The sequence below is a fragment of the Podarcis gaigeae genome (assembly GCF_964106915.1).
Source record: "Podarcis gaigeae genome assembly, chromosome: 17".
NCBI classification, from domain to species: domain Eukaryota; kingdom Metazoa; phylum Chordata; class Lepidosauria; order Squamata; family Lacertidae; genus Podarcis; species Podarcis gaigeae.
The window spans coordinates 31,081,416-31,099,571 of record NC_139694.1 but is presented as its reverse complement, the minus strand read 5'-3'; the positions used below and the strand labels follow the sequence as shown (position 1 = coordinate 31,099,571).

Genomic DNA, 18,156 nt, shown 5'->3' with positions numbered 1-18,156 from the left:
TTAGCTCTCTGGAGGTTGGCTAGGTCTGTGGGTAGATTCTTCTTGGATCTTGGCCTTTCTCTAAGTGCATGGCTTCTTGATCTGCCATTTAAACCGCTCCCTCAGGTTTTTTGCAAAGTCATGGCTGTTAGAAGGTCATGCTGCTGTTTGAGCAAATTAGCTTCAAATGCACTGATTGGCATAATGAACCATTTCCAGTCTAAAGGCCATCTGTTGGGAATTCATTTCACTGTTTCAGTGTGGTTGTCCCATCTACATGCATATTGAAAAACTGACCTGTCAAAGAGCTAGCTTCTCCCCTGCTTAATTTGCTGAAATCGACAGCAGGGTGTACAAACTGAGGCTCCAGGATCATGCTGCCTAATTGTGTGCCCTCTGGACAAGAATTTTGATCTTCAGCAGAGTAGCGAAAGTGCTGCTCTTAAGAGCGGTTTACATTGCTTGCTTGTTACAGTGGTGTATGCTGTAGGACTCCGGGTCCATTTCTGACAAAGGAGTTGTGTGCCTTTGTTGTTATGTGAAGAAGCCAGCACTTGCTCTCCAAGGTCCTTCAAATCCCGACTATCCTGATGCAGCAGAATCTGTCTTCTGGCCCACAAGGTATCTGAGTAGAGTTTGGGCAGCTTTCTTGAATTCAGATTCCAAAGGATTTTGTACAGGAGTCATTCCCCAAAGAAGTGCTCCTAGTCTGAACAGCAACTGATGAAGCTGGGGGCAGGGAAGTGGCAGAACTGTGAAACGGAGCAATTTTGGACACCATCAAGACCTGAGGGTCACTTGCCAGGGGAAATACCATTCCTTGCAGGCGAAATGAGCCAGTGAATCAGAAAAGAAAGGTTAAATGCTGATTGCTGGGGCAGGCCTCATTCTTATGGATATGACCAGTCTTTGTTGACTGTACCACTTCAGATGATGGAATGCTCCTTATTACAGAACATTTTCCCCTTATAGAGAAGTAGCATGTTAGAGAGAAGGGTGCTAGGCTTTCAGTTTTCCTGACACGTTAGTAGAGATACTGTTTTTATGTATGGAGGAACATTGATTCATGTGAGCCCCATTCCTAGTATTCCCATTCCAGGCACAAGTTGACTACAACAGTCACAGTGTGGAATTCTAGCATCTTAGGCTCAAAGCTTCAGTAGAAGTGCTAATTATATCAGGTTGCGAGGTCAATAACTTGTTAATTGAAAATAGCAACCATCACCAAATACTGTAAGTATACAGCTCTTCTCCCTCCTTCCATCTGCCAACAGATGCCTCCCAAGTACTGTTTCGGAACATGGAAGACTCTAGTGCAATGGTAGCCAACCTTTTTGCCAAGTTTGCCACAAATGGGATCACTCCAGTTGTGTTCTGTCATTCTGTAGCCCCCCAAACCCATGCCCGAGAGAGTTTTGATTGTAGTCAAACATGATGGCGAGCAGGCTGCAGAGTAGCACTAGAGGTGGGCAGGGCATACCTGACTTGACACAGCCTTACCCTGAGGCCTTTCTGCCTCACTTTAGGAGTGCAACAAATTACTTGCGGCATCCTTGCCATAGATTAGCCATTCATACTCTAGAATCAAACAGGGCACAGTAAGAAGCAAGCATGACCTGTTTTTTCAGTTTTGGGGAGCCATTTAAAAAAACAGGTTTTTATCCACTTTGCCAAGCACACTCATACTGCAAGGGGCAGGCAGGACATAGTCCCTTTGCAGAAATACTTGAAGCTAATTTGAAGCCTGCTGAGCAGCTCAGCTCCTGGAAGGGAGTAGTTCCTTGTCAAGAGTTTGGCAATGCAAGAAGGATCTTCCTGAGGAAGTGCTGCTGCTTTTTCCTTTGCACATTACTAACCTTTTGAATCTCTTTCTTCCCCTCTCTGTCACTTTTTTTTATTTTCCTGCTTTTCTTCGGAATCTCTCCTTTCTGTTCGCGCTTTCTGCATGGTGCAGGACGGGGCTCTTCACACCTGACATGGCTTTTGAAGCCATAGTGAAAAAACAGATTATAAAGCTCAAAGAGCCCAGTTTGAAGTGTGTTGATCTGGTGGTCTCAGAGCTGGCCATGGTCATTAAAAAGTGTGCAGAGAAGGTAATGAGTCTCTACTCTTTTATTTCCCCTCCCCATCTCCCTGTCACCTGGAATATGGCTACTTGCGGTGCCCAGCTAAAAGGAAGTTTGAAGCTTTCAGTGAGGGCAGTCTGTGCCTGAGCAGAGCCAGAGCCACAGCAGCTGCCATTCTTTTTTCTTTATTTGAATACTGCTTTTATGTTTCAAGAAATCTCAAAGCAGTTTACATCTCAGTAGAAATCACTTAATTGTATACAAATATAAATAATAATAATAATTGGGGGGGCAGCTGCATCCTCTCTGAGGAATGCCCATCAGACTGTTGAATTGTCCAGTTTGGCTTCACAGCAGGGTCCTACAGAGACATTGCACTGGTGTTGCTTGGACCGTAGCAGCTGTAGTCGAACATGCTTTGAAAAGTAGCTAAATCTCAGGAGCACTTCCTGTAATACATGGCTACGTTTTTCAGCTGCTCTGTGCCAAAAGAAGCTTGTTTCAGTGCTGAAGCATGAAAAGAGCTCTGGCATTTATCTGTTCTAAGAGTATCTTGGTAATATGTAATCACCACCTTCCACAGTGACTTGTGGGTAGGCAGCTCTCGTTCTTTTTCCTGTGGCACTAAGAAGCCAGTCTCATGTGTTCCTTCTGCTAAACTCCACAGAGGTCTTGGGCTGTTTCCCAGACAAAAGCCATGGGGAGCATAGGGTGCACATCAAACACCCAGAAAAACGTTTTGTATCTTTATTGAACTGGCAAAAGAAAACCCATCCCAAATCCCTCTTACTTTGTGCTTTAGACCTGTCCCAGTGGTAAAATTGAGAAATAGCCCAGCCTCTTCTCTTCTGCTCTCTATATGTGTGTCTATAATTGATGCTTAAGACTGCAGTGATCTGATCTCTTCTCTGCTTGTCCTCAGCTTGGTTCTTACCCTAGGCTTCGAGAAGAAACAGAGAGAATTGTTACAACATACATCAGAGAACGAGAAGGGAAAACTAAGGACCAGGTGAGCAGGTTTTTTGTTTACTCACCAAATAACCTCTGGGCTGACTGAGAATAGCAGAATTGGAATCTACAATGACTTTTTCAACTGACAATCACAGCAAAGTGAACCCCTTCTTTGCTCAGCTTTCTCAGGGTTTCCATTGAGCTGGAATTGCTTGTTATAGCAGTGCAGAAAGTACCAAGCTCTTGTGTGGCTATGCATAAGAAGATAATCAAGGCGAGGTCCTTTTCACAGGCTTCAGTGTGCAGAAGAGTAGTCTAAATGGGCTCTTTCTCATGATGTTGTCATGCAGCTGAGCAGGTTTTGTCTTCTTTCCAGATTCTCCTGCTGATTGACATAGAGCTGTCCTACATCAACACTAACCATGAAGACTTCATTGGATTTGCCAAGTGAGTATCTGCTACCAAATAAACACCAAGAGATGCTTGGCTCGCATGTCACAGTAAACTGCAGTTAAATGTTTAACTACGGTCTAATGTGAATGGGCAGTGTGGAGTTACATACAATTCTAAGTCACTGCTTAGTGAATAGCAAGCTTGTAGTTTGTTGTTCCTAGCATTGAGTCAAGAAGAAGCAAAGCAGCATGCGTTAGTACACTGCTCATTCATTGCAAATCATAGTTAACTAGAGTTGCCCCCACCCCTTAAGCAGGGGTTCTGTTCTGAATCCCCACGTGCGTAAGAGAAAATCGCGTAACTGGAGAGCACTCTCTAAACACCCTTCAGGCTCCCTCTCTGTTGCTCTCTCTCCTATCCTTATGACAATTACTATATCCCAAAACATCCACAACTAGAATTGAATCTATGGGGCTGGCTGGAGGATGTGTAGGAAATTGGCTGCTTCTGTGCTACCACTCGCATCAGCTGTTAGGCAGGGAAGCTGAGCAGCGTAAACAAAGCCCTGCTGTGCCTCCAATCTCTTTGGGGCTTCCTCCACTCTCACTGGCTCTGGGCTCTGGGGAGGGTCTCCTCATGAGCCATGAGGACTCTCCAGCTCTCTCCCACCAGGGTTTGAATTAAATTATGCATCTGTATTAATTATGGTTTATGGGTGCTTCTGTATTAATTATGGTTTAACATTGCATGTGAATCAGGCCACTGGGAAACATGATATGGCCCAAATAGTACTGCTGATGTAGGAAATGAGGAGAATTTTTTTGGGCCAAGCAGAAGAGAGCATCTTGTGATTGGATGACTGCCTGGTAGTACAGATCTCATGACTTGGGTTAACCGAAATCAAATAACTAGAAGCTGAAACTAGTCATGTGTGGTTGAGATCAAACTTGCATTTTGGAGACATTAATGAACTTTAATATCAAATGCTTGATGAAAAGTTAACAATGAGTGAGATATGTGTGTGTGAGAGAGGGAGGGACAAAACTTATTTTTGGCTTTCCTTTGTGACCTATTTTCGGAGCAAGCAACTTGGGTGCTTTTTTTAAAAAAAAAAAGCCAGTTAAATGAAAACAATTATTAGATCTTTATCACTTACAACGACTTTAACCTGCCCTATCACAAAGACATGTCTAACTAGCAAAAGCCAGCCAAAATAGGAAGGTCTTACGCCACTTCAGAAATACTATTTGGCAAGTCTCCCAGGAAAGTGTGCAATGCAGCCTATGGGGATACCTCTGTGTATTGAGTAGCCTGACGTTCTGCACTAATAATATTGAGGGTAACCTCATGTGAGCTACTGTAAGTTGTGTTGGGACATAGGAAAGGAGAATTGCTTGTAGGCATGTAGGGCTCCAGGGCTTTGTAGGATAAAAACACTTTGCATGGTGCTCTGAGGGACATAGGGAGTTATGGAAGATGATGGAGGACTGATGCATTGTTTTCAGGGTGTCTGCCATCACTGCTGTGATGAAGTTTGAAGTAAGCAATTGCAGTCCCTTCATATAGCACAGTAATCTTATCTTAGGCTTTCAAATTCAAAAATAATGGTTGCAGAATTTAAATATGGCAAAAGGGAGTGCATATTTTTCCCCATGTGGAAAGCACGCTTGACTTAGAAGTACAATCTGGACTTCAACATGCAGCAGCCAGTTCAGAAGCCCCTTGGGTTCTGGTGATTACTTTTTAAAAATTTTCAGCTTGTCACCTCTGATGCATACAGGTCTTTAGATAAAGGACTCAAGGGTGGGTACCCTTCAACACTGATGACAATATATATCAGTTGTCTGCAGTTACCCTGACTTTCCCCAGTACTATTTTTATCCAGCTGTTGCACACCCTTTCTAGTTAGCTTTCTGCTTCTGCTTTTTTCCATTAGATCTTACTTGTTTCTTCATGGCTTGCCTCATTGTACATTTACATTTGGTTCCCCTGTGCCTCTTTTTCCTCTGTGATTGGACAGACACTTCCAGTTTTTAAAGGAAGTGTCTTGCTTTTTCTAGCCTCCTTGACTCTTTAGACATGTTGGCATCTAGTTTTGACAGGTTTATGTGCTTTCTAATATACAGGATGTTTGGATTGATCCTGTTTAAAGCAATTATAAACTCCAGCTCCCCAAAGAATCAGACCTTCCTAGTGATACATTTTAGTCTTTTAAATTCTCATTCATAACTTTCCCACTAGTTGAGAACGTAAGTGTGTTGATAGCATTACGTCTAATAAATGAATCATCCCAAATCAAAATGCCAGTATCCATTGTGAACATTACTTTACAACCATTTTGTTGTCAAATGAGCCTCACCAACTAGGGAAATGACCAATATGTTCCTGCAGATTATATCACCTAGAAATGATTAGTAGTCTCTCCCTATAGTTCTACTTGTCTTGGAGGTGTCAATGTTTCTTAAAAAGCTGTTTTGATGGTCATGAAGTTACTGCTTACCTAAATCCTAGGATCCAGTATCTTTTGATTGTTTCTCAGTGCCATTCTTCTAGCTGACTCCTGATTTCTTTATAGTGGTCTGTCTAGATATCTTTGTATTCATAGCCTTCGTAACAAAACAGCACATACCATTTACAAATTATGTATACCTTTAATGATGTACTTGTAAATGATCAGATCTTCCATGAGTGACTCCCAAGAAATATCCTAGGGTTACACAAAGTTATGGCTACATTTATGTGGGATGGCGTTTAATTTCTTCAGTGTGGTGCCCTTGTGCCTTAGGGTTATAATTTCCTACACCATTACAGGAACAGCCATCATGGGATTGAGACCTTTCCCACTATATCCCTAGAAATCTCCACTAGATGCCTTTGTCAGTCTTTTCCTGTTCCTCAAGCTCACCACTGTAGTTCTAGCTGCTAAAAAACCTGCTTGTTCTTTAAGATTCAGAAACTTATTGCAGTGTGCACACCCACAGCCTCTGCACAGAATGGACACTTCTATATATGATGCTTAGTGCAAAAATTAGGACAACCTGTACTCACGTGCCAGCTTTCAAGCATGTGTTTTAAACACATTTGTAACATTATTATGAATGTAAGATAAAATACTACTTTTTCTCTTTTCACATAAAGCCTTTGATAAGTTCATTTTATAAATGTAATATATGAAGTACCCCTGATATTTTTTGTAGGGGCCTGTCAACAGAATTTTCAAGACATCAAGACCAAATGATCTCAGTAGGAGGTCCCAGAACCGTTACCACTTGTTTCCCTTTTATTCTGTAATGCTGCTCTTAGAGCTTCTGTTATTGGATGACTTAGAAACACTGTAAATGCATTTTAAGAAATGCTGTTTGGCATCAGCCCAGCAAGCAGCTCAGGCATAGTGTCCTGTTCACATACTCCTTCCATTCCCCATCTCTCTCTCTCTCCCTCTCGTGTAATTTGTGTGCAGTCTATTTATGTATCCTTTCACACTTAATTTACAGTTCCTTCTTTTTCCTTCATCTCACGTTTCTCTCTCTCTTTGACTCACCTTGCTCTTCCCTCTGGATGCCTCAAACCTCTCCCAAATCTCCCCAGCTGTTACACTGAGCAGCGCATGGTGGCTGGGTGCGTATCTGCCTGTGAGAGTTTATCCTTATTAGGTCTAGAGTGTAGCTTGCCTAACCCTTTGGAGAAGTTGTTGAAGGGGCTGTATGAAGACTGTGGTGAGGATTGGTCAGTGGAGACGTGTTCCCATAAATCTGCTCTCCAATGGCAAGTGCCCCTCACCCTCTGGCAAGCAGAGTGGCCGGTAGTGTGTAGGTCCTCTCACTTGAAATTTCATTTGTGCTGCAGATTAGACAAAGTATGCAACAGGAGGAATTTCTTTTGAGAAGAAATTCAAAAGAGTGGAAGAGATTATTTTGTTTTTCTGGGTGGCACAATCCAGAAATAGCCTTTCCCTTTCCTAAGCCTTTTGCATGTCTGAGTCAACTAGGGAGGGGAGAGAGGCATAGTAATGGTTGGCTAGTAAGATATATCAACATGAGTGGCTAGCCTTGGGACACATAGTAAATGTGCATGTTCTGTGTACATGTGCATGTAACTGGTAGGAGGCAAGCTGCATCCAGCCAGCAGAGGACCCCAGAATTATTCCACTAATTAGTTGTGAAAATTGACAATCCCGCAAGACAGTCTAACATCCCATTGATTGAAACACTAGGGTGTTCTCCCCATATGCTACCAGGCAGGTTCTTTCAAGAAAAGATTCATTGGGGCCTGGAGTAGGCAGTGTCTTCCACTTCCTCCCTAAAGTCTTTTGCCTCTGTAGTGTGCAGTCACAGGTTCAAGGCCCTGTCTCCCTCTGGTTTAGATCTGAAGTGGGATGTTTCAGAACCGCTGTGAATGTATAGAGTGTCTTTGTGGTGGAAAAATCTGTCGTATGGCATGTATCACTTCAGCTCCATTGTTGGTAAACTTTCTCCTTCAAGAAAACTTTCCCCTATCTGCATCTCTAATTTTGCTTGACTTGAACAGGAATGAATGTGTTGGTGATTCTGTGTATCTAACATGCAAGTTTACCTTTTTTCACACCCAGTAGGCATGTTTAATGTAAAACCATCTCTTTTCTTTCAGCGCACAGCAAAGGAGCACCCAAGCAAATAAGAAAAGAGCAATCCCAAATCAGGTACTGATGCATGTTTCCTTCCTTTAGCCAAGTAGAACATAGTGTCAGCATACTAAGTCCAGCCTGTTGGGCACACTATGTAGTTGCACAGAGTTGAACAGGCTTGTGAGCATGGCATAGTTTTATAAAAAGAGGTGCCACCCTTGCCTTATGTCATTTGAAGACAGAAAAGGACTTGGAGCTGGCCACAAGGTGCAGAAAGTACAGTGCCTCCACCAAAATAAATCACTTATCCTTCAGTTGTGACTACAAATCTATGCCAATATGAACACAAGTAGAAGAGAGAAACTTCAAGGCAGAAGAATGAAACGATAAAGGAACATTTTCAGTCTTAAGTCCCCTTTGTTTCTGAGCAGCAAGACTTGAGCAAAGGACTGGAAACAAAATTGGTGCATAAAGTTAGTCTCTATATAATGTATCTGTGTATGTTAATTCTTGTTTGGAAAGACTGTAATGGAACATTAACACTGAACAATTATAATTAATTGCATGTAACTTTTTTCTTTTACTGTTTTTTTCTGCTTTCCCTTTTTTCCAACCATTTTTGTGCTTCCTGCTTCTCCCTTCCCCTTCTACTCTCATTATTTGATTTTCTTCACTGTTCTGTCCCCTCATCCTGCTTTTCCTTATTTTACCTGCACCACTAATTTTGCCAACCTGTAAAGGGTGAGATACTGGTAAGTACCTGTATAATGTGCTAGTGACTGATATGTAAACTTTGGTGATGGAGACTTCCTTGCCCAGCAAAAGTAAAGGCCCCCAAGTTGGGTAACCTCTTTGCCTCAAACAAAGTGCACTTAATTGTACAGAAAAGCAAGTAACTTCAAATGGCATTCCAGGAGATCCAGGCATGGGAACCATCTTTCTAAATTTAGTTGCTACTGTTGAATTCTTGGACTTACCAAGTGGGCAATGAATGAAACTGTAAGTAGAAATGGTAGCTTTCTGAACCCTTCATTTTAGCCTGAGGAGGTTTGATTTTAGCCCCAACCCTCCTTGGATCAGAAATCAGGTGAGACATTGTCCTTATTTAATATCCCATCTTCATGCCTTTTCCTCAAGCTGACATATACGGCTGAAGGGAGATCCACTAAGCTGGAGTCCAGTGACACTCAAGCAACTGAGACTTGTGAGTCTTAGCTATAAAAGTAATCATGAGGCTGCCAGACTTTGGTATGACACCCACCATACTAACAGAGCGCAATGGAAGGATAAAGGTGCCAGTGAACCTTGACTGGTAACTGCAGCATTCTGAGCTTCTGCTCCGTCTGCTAGCATTCCTGGTTATTTTCTCCCTTGAGACCTTGTGTTCTTCCTACCTGGTGAGACTCAAGCGGCCAGCATCATGTATTGTACCATGTTCTACATCCATACACCCAGCTTGGTCGGCAATTGTCACAAACGTATTCCATGTTAGTTTTCATCTTGATGTGTTCATATCTCCATCTAAAATCTCAGCTGCTGCTGCCTTCTCTATAATTATTGAGGCACAGAGAGATTTGTTTGCCCTATCATTACTACGTGGCCCTTTCCCTTGTCTGGTGAGACCAGTGTTGCTCTATGCTTTTCCTTTAAGTGCACTAGATTCTAAGAAATGTGGGTGGATCGGTTGCTCCATGATTAAACAAACTGATACAGCCCTTTGAACTCATAGTCCCTGAAGGATGTGTTGTGGATGGGAATCTTGGAGTTGGAAATCAAATGGTTACATTGCTTACTCTACAAGAAAATGGAATCGCCAGAAACTTTTGGGTGTAAGTGAGAAGAACAATTCTTAATAAAACAGATGCAGAGGTGCTCCTCCTCTCATGCTGTCCTGGAAATAATTTTCACATGTACTTGGTGCAAGAATATTGCACTATGTACTATTGTACATATGTGACACATATGCTAGCATTGATGCATATGTGTTAACTTTGCTCAGATCGGAGGTATGGGAGGTTTCCTATTCAAGTGCTATTTCTACTGGGCAAGGAATCTCCTCTCAATTCCATATTCTGATCCAGTGGACTAGAATGCTGAGAGAGTTTAAAATCAGTGGCATAGCATTCCCCTGGAATCCCGGGCATCCTGTCAGTTCTCATCATTATATCCTGTGTTTCAAAGAGTCTGAAAGTGCTGACGCATCCATTTTCATGATATTCTAAGGATAACTGCAGACCTCAGAACAGTAATTCTCAAATAGTGTGCTGAAAGTAATTAGAGGTTCATATGAACTCAAATCAACCTTCCCTGGAGAATGCTGCCCATGTGCTTGCATGAGCTACAGTTTCTGACCAGGAAGCAACCTGTGAACAGTAACTCATTCTAGATGGGCTCCTTTGAAGGCAGTTAATTCTTACTCTTACACTCCAAATTTTAATTTGGCAAACCTAGCAAGAGTTTGAGAAACACTGCCATAATACCTCCTGAGGGTCTGCATATTTGCCATGTCTCCAATTCCAATGCAATCCCTGGTCTTCAATTCCCAATCTTCAATCCCTGGCTTTGAAAATGTGGTTTGTGCTTCAGTAAGACGAAGGTGGAGATCTGACTGGCTGGGCTGTGTTTGATTTTACTAAAAGTAGAAGGTGAAACTTACTTTTCAGGCAACACTTTGGATCGAACTCATCCTCCTGCGTTTGAGAGGCAGTTTGGAGCTTTAAATTAACATTATGTACTTCTTTCCTCAGCTTCTTGTAGGCCTGTCTGGGTGGGGGTGGTAAAATAGCAGGCTAAAGAATAAGGAGATTGATTCCAGGAACATTTTTTTTGTCCAAACTGCCCAAAACTTGCCCTGCTGTGCACTTTTTGCCCCCAACTTATCCTCTAACTCAACATAGCTCTTTAAAAACACCAATTTAGACAAGTCTCTTTTTTCAAATTGGCAGCAGAATTGGCTTCCCTTGGGCTGTTGCCCCTTGACGGGCTCCTCAAACTCAGTTACAGCCCTGTGTGTCTTTTTTGGGCTCTTTGGTTTCTTCTTCCACATTTGTCTCAAGGTCTCTCTCCTTCTCTACTGCCTTCTGGCCACTCTTTGCCTCCATTCTTTTAAAAGCTAATTGTATTTAAAATGTGACTGACTTCTGATCCTCAATCTTTTTAATTAAGAGAAATGCTTCACAGAGAGGAAATCTGACCTGACTCCCTTTTCCTATGTCTGGACTTGACAACACCTTCCATTTCTCTGCCAAGTTAATTTGAATTAAAATACAGTTTGCAACAGCCCATGCCCACCAGTGCTCCACTCCTTCTGTGTGTCTGCCGCCTTGGTATTTATGTTAGCAAGAAGCTGAGCAGGTCTGAAAAGATGAGGATGCCTGATTGATATGTATTTCTTTGCCCTCATGCTTTTTCAGTGCTGGTTTTGAAAACTTAAGCACAGGCCAAGCCAAATTCTCTGTCCCTTTCCAGAGCTGCTCAGCAATCCTGCCTCTAACATCTGTAGCTTTCGTATCTAACAGTTGAATCATCACCATTAGGTTTGCTCTCTTTCTCCAAAGTATACTTTAGCCTGGCTATATTTAAATGATTTAACGTATAGACTTACTTCCTTTCCAGTCTGCTCATTACTAATATTTATGGTGGTATTAACTTGGGTAGAAAACGTTTTACATGTTTTGCTGTTTTGCTTTCCTTCTGAAAGGAAAAGTATAGTTCAGACATAAAAATGAATAAATGACAGAGCAAAGTGTGTTTGTTGCTGTGTCTTTCCTCCAAAGGCCCACACAGGAGGTGGGGTATTGATCAGGTATCCTAAAGAGATACTTTTCATCCTAGCAGAGAGAAAAAGTAAAACTCATCTGTTTTGTGTTGGGTTTAAATTAAAGCAGCTTGTTGAACTATCTAGCGTGCTTAAGGTTATTGCAGGCTTGGTGAGTCTTGCAGGATATTCTCAGCAGCCCATCGACCACCATAAAAAATCTACAGGTCTTGGCTATTCCCACATGAAATTAAGAGCGGTTCTGTCCAGTTGCTTGGCTGTAAATGATTGTTTCTTTGCTTAAATGTACACAGCTACTCAGATGTTCAAAGCATAGTTCTGAGGGCAAGTGGTTCATCCTTAATACTTTGCAAGCCCTATGAAGTGAATTGATCCTGGCCACTCTTAGTGAACAGAGGTGTAGAAACTCAGGGCTGAACAGGGGGCTAGACCCCGGACCTGGGACTGGCTCGCCAATTGCTTTGCTGGCTTTTATTCCAGTAAATTTATAATGAGCTCAATGACTTGTTACCAACATATTCAGTGGAAGGGCTAAAATCCTTCCAGCATTGGGGATTTGATTGTTGGGCAGATTATGGGATGCCTCACAGGCAACGCTGGGTGTTGCTTTTGGCTTGTGCCAGGCAATTAGAATTCCTAGCGTGGCACAGTGGCTAGACTAGTACATTCCAATGTGGAAGTACTCACTCAAGTTAACAACTGTTTAAAATATGGTACTCTTTGGGCAAGTATTGACTTAATGAGTTTGCAGGATACTTTTATTCTGAGCTCTTCAGAGCAGTGGTTTTCAGACTTCCTTTCTCCAGGGCATCCTTTCTACATCATTTGTCTGAGGAGATCCAGTGTGCTATGGAAGATTCTAGGGTACATACTAGGCAAGGGTGGGCTTGTGGGATCTACTGTTACTTTTTTACTGAAGCCCAGTAGTCTGCCAATCAGAGCTCAGGTTCAGAGTAGCAGCTAGTGAGCAGTTGGAGTTTGATACATAATAGTGACTCAGTGGGTGAAGCAAATTGTCTACTACACCCTGTGAGTCATTCACTGGGACAGCTTGCATTGTCTGCCTCTGAGTTACAACAGATCAAGGGTTCTGACACACTACTCTAACACTGTCCTAGCAGAGCTGCACAAAGACATATTTAAAAGCAACCAGTTAATACATGTATGTTGCATTATTATTTATTTGATTTCTTACATTCCCTTCACTATAAGGTCCCAGTGCAGATCACAGCAATATAAAAATATAGTATTAAAGCCAGTTCAAACAGCTCTAGGTAAAAGAACATAGAGGCTGAGAGAGATTTCCAGCCATGCCAATGATACTTTTACTTGCAGTTTTGCTTACTATAGTAGTAGTAGTAGTAGTTGTTGTTGATGTTGTTGATGATGGTGATATTAAAATGCTGGGTGGCTTCCAACAAATGAAAACACAGTAAATCATCAAACATTAAAAGCTTTCCTATACATGGCTGCCTTCAGATGTCTTCTAAAAGTTTGTTGTTTATTATAGTGAAAACTACTGGAAATCAGAAAACTGCTGATGTACCGTAAATGGTTCAGATCTACTAGTAGACCACCTAGCTATGTGTTTGCACAGAGATCATAGGCCTATTAGGTTTCCTCGTTGCTATTGAAGCATGCTTTGTCTGGCTGTCCATTGCAGGAAAGACTGGAAGTGATGGGCAAGCTGCCTTTCAAAGTAGTTTGTCTACCACTGTTCATCACTTTTCATCAGGGAAAGCTTCTGAAAAACTTCAGAACTCCCTTCAACACTAAATGAAAACCGCTACTTTAGAGAGAGGATAGGATGCAAATGTAACTAATTAACATAAACATTTTTTGTTGTTGCCCAATTGGAAAAGCCAAGCCTTGGAGCTTCCTTCAGGATAAAGGAATGCCGTCATCCTAGAGCCTAATGTCTTGAGGACAAATTATCCCACCAAGAGGCAGACGAGCATCAGTACTGCCATTTCAACCCTTAACCTCATTTACATTTTCATTTTGTGACTTTTTGGTTAGCCAGGCTGTAGCAAAGAACTGGCTCCAAAACATTTTCTTTGTAGCTCTGGTGGAGTCACCTGTGAGACTGGTGTGACTTCATCAGGTGGGGAGCTGCCCCTTCAGGCAAACTGAGAGTATGTCATTAGTGTGAAATGCAAGACAAACTGAGTAACTGAGTGGTTCCTTGCAAATAGGAGTAAAGGTGGTTGGAAACAACTAGCTGCAAGCAGAGTTGTGGCCTGCACAAATCAGTGTAGCTTTGTTCAGGAGACTCCTTTTTCATCCTATTAAGTTTCACTAGATCTGTGGCTGCTTTGTAAGTTGCAGACATGGATACCTGAGGGTTGCCACCAACGTACTCTGGCTCCTGCCTGCATCTTTTCAGGGGGTTCTTGTGAATGCTATAAGCAGCTATAAGCTGATGGGTTTCACTGCCATGTACTATAGCATTATATATTTATGAGGGACCTCATAGACATCTATAAGCAATGTTTTTGCTGTAAAGAGAAGGAGCTCCTGTCCTGTTTTTATTTCTGGCAATACCCGTTCATCTGTCAGTGAGTATTGGACTGCTACACAGAGTTCCTTTCCTGATTTTACCTGCTGCTGCAGAGCGCTAGTCATGGCATGTTTAAAATTCTGCTTTACGGGTTTATCACTTGTATCTAGCATTCTCTAGATTTAATTTTGGGTACACTAAGTGTCAATGGGTGCTTTAGGGTTGCATATTGGTGAGAATGGTTCATTGCTTAACATTGATCACACGGTGGAATTTTGCAATCATGAGCCAGGCTGCTATTTCAGAGGCAATCAAAGTCCAAGTGTAACAGTAATGCTGTAGGTGGGAATCTTCAGAACCCATCATCCTCCACTGGGCCCTCCAAGCTGCTAACTTTGGAAGCAGGCCTTCCTCCCCTGCTGATTGCCACGAGGGCTAGAATCTTAAGCCATTGCACCAAATCTCTTGAACATAAAGCAATCCCATCCATCTTACGTTCCCCAAGATAGCCTGTAACCTGTTCTTCCTTCCTCACCTACTCCTTGATTTCCTCCAGGTCATCCGGCGAGGCTGGCTGACTATCAACAACATTAGCATCATGAAAGGAGGCTCCAAGGAGTATTGGTTCGTCCTGACGGCGGAAAGTTTGTCTTGGTACAAGGATGAAGAGGTGGGTAATTATTCATGCAATATTGTCGCAGTGAGAAGTCACCTGGGTGGCGTTGTAGATACTCAGATTGAGTCCTTGAAATCACACACATGGAAATATGGGGTATTGTCTACACCTCTAAAACTGCCCACTTACCAGCAAGGATGCCATGACTCCCCACATGCACAAGCCTTGTTCTGTTAACAACCTAACAGCAAAGTGCCTTGCAGCAGTCCATGTTTATGGCATGAGCTGCTGTGGGCAAGGGTTTGTGTGGACCACGATAATATATCAAGGGTGTGATCACAGAGACAAAGGAAGAGCTGCAATGCATTGTAATGGTGGTGAGGAGGAAAATATGTTGTCCTTCCCTTTCTGCCCCTGTCCCTTCCTTCCCACCTGTCCATTTGCCTCCTCTGCCCTCTTCCCCTTCCCAACTCTCTGCTAACTTTCCTTTTCACCTCCTTTACCTTCTCCACTGAGCTCAGGGCAAAGGTTGGCTGAATAGGGGGAGACTGATGAAAATGAAGTTATCATTAACTGAAGATTATTAAATTAATTAAACTGATGATCATTATCATTATCTGGTGTATGTGAGTTACATTGCCAAAAGGGCAGCTAGTGGGTAGGTATCAGCAGGCTTGGGGAAATTCCAAAGTTAGAAGTTTTTTTTTAAAAAAGTATTCAGGAAAAAATGGGGGGGGGGTTCCCCAGCCCAATGAGGACTAAGCATGTTCAGTGGCCAGCAAATACCAATTGACTGAGGAATGTGGGTGGTTGAAATGTAGTGCAGCATTGTGAAAGAGGATATGACTGGCTGGCTAGAACTCTTAAAGAGGAGTGATCCACATTACAACATTTGTTTCCTATCCGTTAGGAGAACCAATTTTGAAACAAGGAAGTGTCTTCCTTGATGCTGGCAATAAGTTCCAGGAGTCTTGGCTCCAAGTTTATCACAACCAGATTCCATATAGGACTGGCTTGTGTGTTATGACTTGTGCAGAAGGGAGAATCTCTAGCAAGTGATCCTTTTTTCTCATGGTTCTACTGCCAGTTTTTTCCCCCACATAGCTATTTAGTGGCTGAAGAGCCTTGTTTTGTAAAAAGTGGCAACAGGATACGCTTTCTGGAATTCCCTACCCAGACTGGAGAGCCACAGACTACAGGAAGGAATGCTTTGCCTCCCTTTGTCCCTGCTTAGTTTTGGTGCAGGGAAAGAGGTTGTGCATTTCATGACTATTTCCTTCATCTAGGGTTGCCATATTTCAAAAAGTAAAATTCCTGACACTCGCAAAGTTGTTGAACTTTTTTTAGGAAGACCCCAAAATCCCTGAAGTATGGCAAGCCTAACTTCATCTTTCTTAGCTTTGGGGGAGGCCATATATTTTTTTGTTTCTTTTCCATCTACCATCCTCCAGACACAGATTCAGGGAATGCTTTCCTTTCTGTTTCTTTCTACCAATGCTAGATCCCAAGTAAGGAAGAAGGGATGCATTCAAGCTTGGGGAAAACTTCCTGATTTTCAGCAGAAGGTGGATTTGCACAGTGTCGGTTGTTTGGCCCCTATGTCAGTCACAAAACCACCTCCGCTAGTAAATTATTTGAGTTGATAAACATGCAGAGTACTTTTGAAAATAAAAACAAAATGCCCTACCCATTTGAGCCATGGAAGCGGGCACAAACAGGAAGAAACACTCAGAATTCAGAATGGAGGCTGTTCATTTGTCATTAAAGAAGCAAAAGAGGGAAGGGAGTCACTTCACTCAGAAAAGCCCACACCACTTCCTCTTTCAGATACATATGTATGCACGTTGAGATGCACTGCCCCCCCCATCCTTGCCCCCCCTCAGTTGTGTGTGCCTCACAGTTTGGTTTCTTGGAAACAAAACTCAACACTGGGTGTTACAAATTGGAATTATGCTTTATGAACGGGAGGTGACTCGAGTAGAGAGTAGGGGCCATCCCATATTCCAAAGGTATCCCCGAGTGCATCTCTTAGCTTTCCCTAGTGTCATATTACGGAAAGCAAAATAGTTGCAATTTGGGATATCTTGGAAGCCTCAGTAAAGCCTGCCTTCCATCCCTGACACTGGGTGGGCTGGTCTTTGCTGGCAGGGATAATCATGTGCACTCCATCTCCATGCCAGGTCTTTTCAATATTTAAACTCTACATCTACATATTCCTTGCATATCTTGATGACAGACCTTCCATTTTACTTAATATAAACAATGAGTGCACCAGGCAAGATTGTAGGGAGAGAGCATCCCATAATTAGGGCACTGTCAGGTACTTCTTGTGTGCAGTTGGACCCAGAGTCAGGTAAGTGACATTGCAGGCTCTGGTGGAAGTCAATTTAGTAGGCCAGGTTGATGCAAATACATTCGTACCTCAGCTCCCAAATACCTTGGGAGTGGAATGTTCCAGCTCCTGAATGATCAAAAACCGGAAGTGAGTGTTCTGGTTTTCAAACTTTCTTTTGGAAGCCGAACGTCCGGCGGGGCTTCTGTGGCTTCTGATTGGCTGCAGGAGCTTCCTGTAGCCAATCAGAAGCCACGTTTTTGGAAGTCAAACGGACTTCCGGAACTGATTCTATTCAACTTCTGCAGTACGACTGTATTGGGATTGTGGGATCTATATACCATTGGAGGCATGTTGTTTGAGTTCAAGGAATCTTGGACTGCAATTATATCACCTTTGTAAACAACTCTCTGGCAGCATCTTGCTGGACCCTCTTTCCACCTTCTGTGGCCTGAGATGAAGAAGAAGTATCTTGTTGCACTCTAAAGCGTAAAACATTTATGGTATATGCTTTTGTGAGCTACAGTTCACTTCATCAGATGCTTGAAGTGTTATATTGAGTATACATATATGATTTAGGGGAATTCTATACAGGGAGGTGAGATGGAAATGAAATGTAGAAAAATACAGACAGCGACTTAGCCTCTACCTGAGAAGAAATGGACAAAGAGCACTTTGTTCTTTATTCTTGCAACAATAGACATGGCTACCTCTCTCCAAATCCTCTAGAACAGAGTAGTGCAGTTAAACAAAGGTTGATATTTTTAAAAATTGCTAGGTAGCTACGTTTTTGCTTTTTTTCTGCATCTTGGTTATTGTAGATTACCACTGATGTGCCAGCTTTAAAATTTTAGTGCTTTTGGCAATTTGGTTAAGCAGGAGTTCTCCCCCCTCACCCAGTCTATCTGCCTTGGTGGTTTGTTTTCTTTTTCCTAACT

General features: G+C 42.5%; 1 protein-coding gene across 14 annotated transcripts in view; it reads left to right on the top strand.

The window, feature by feature from the left end:
• DNM2 (dynamin 2) overlaps positions 1-18,156 on the top strand; it is a 60,313-nt gene that overhangs the window by 24,636 nt on the left and 17,521 nt on the right. For 5 of the 14 annotated variants that reach the window (XM_083718755.1, XM_083718753.1, XM_083718746.1 and 2 more), the window contains 4 exons: positions 2,968-3,054; positions 3,373-3,443; positions 8,016-8,067; positions 14,827-14,940. In XM_083718755.1, coding sequence (XP_083574881.1) covers positions 2,968-3,054; positions 3,373-3,443; positions 8,016-8,067; positions 14,827-14,940 — 324 coding nt within the window. Of the gene's footprint in view, positions 1-1,933; positions 2,073-2,967; positions 3,055-3,372; positions 3,444-8,015; positions 8,080-8,732; positions 8,745-14,826; positions 14,941-18,156 lie in introns of all 14 variants that reach the window. The other 9 variants (XM_083718752.1, XM_083718744.1, XM_083718745.1 and 6 more) reach the window with 4 other exon arrangements.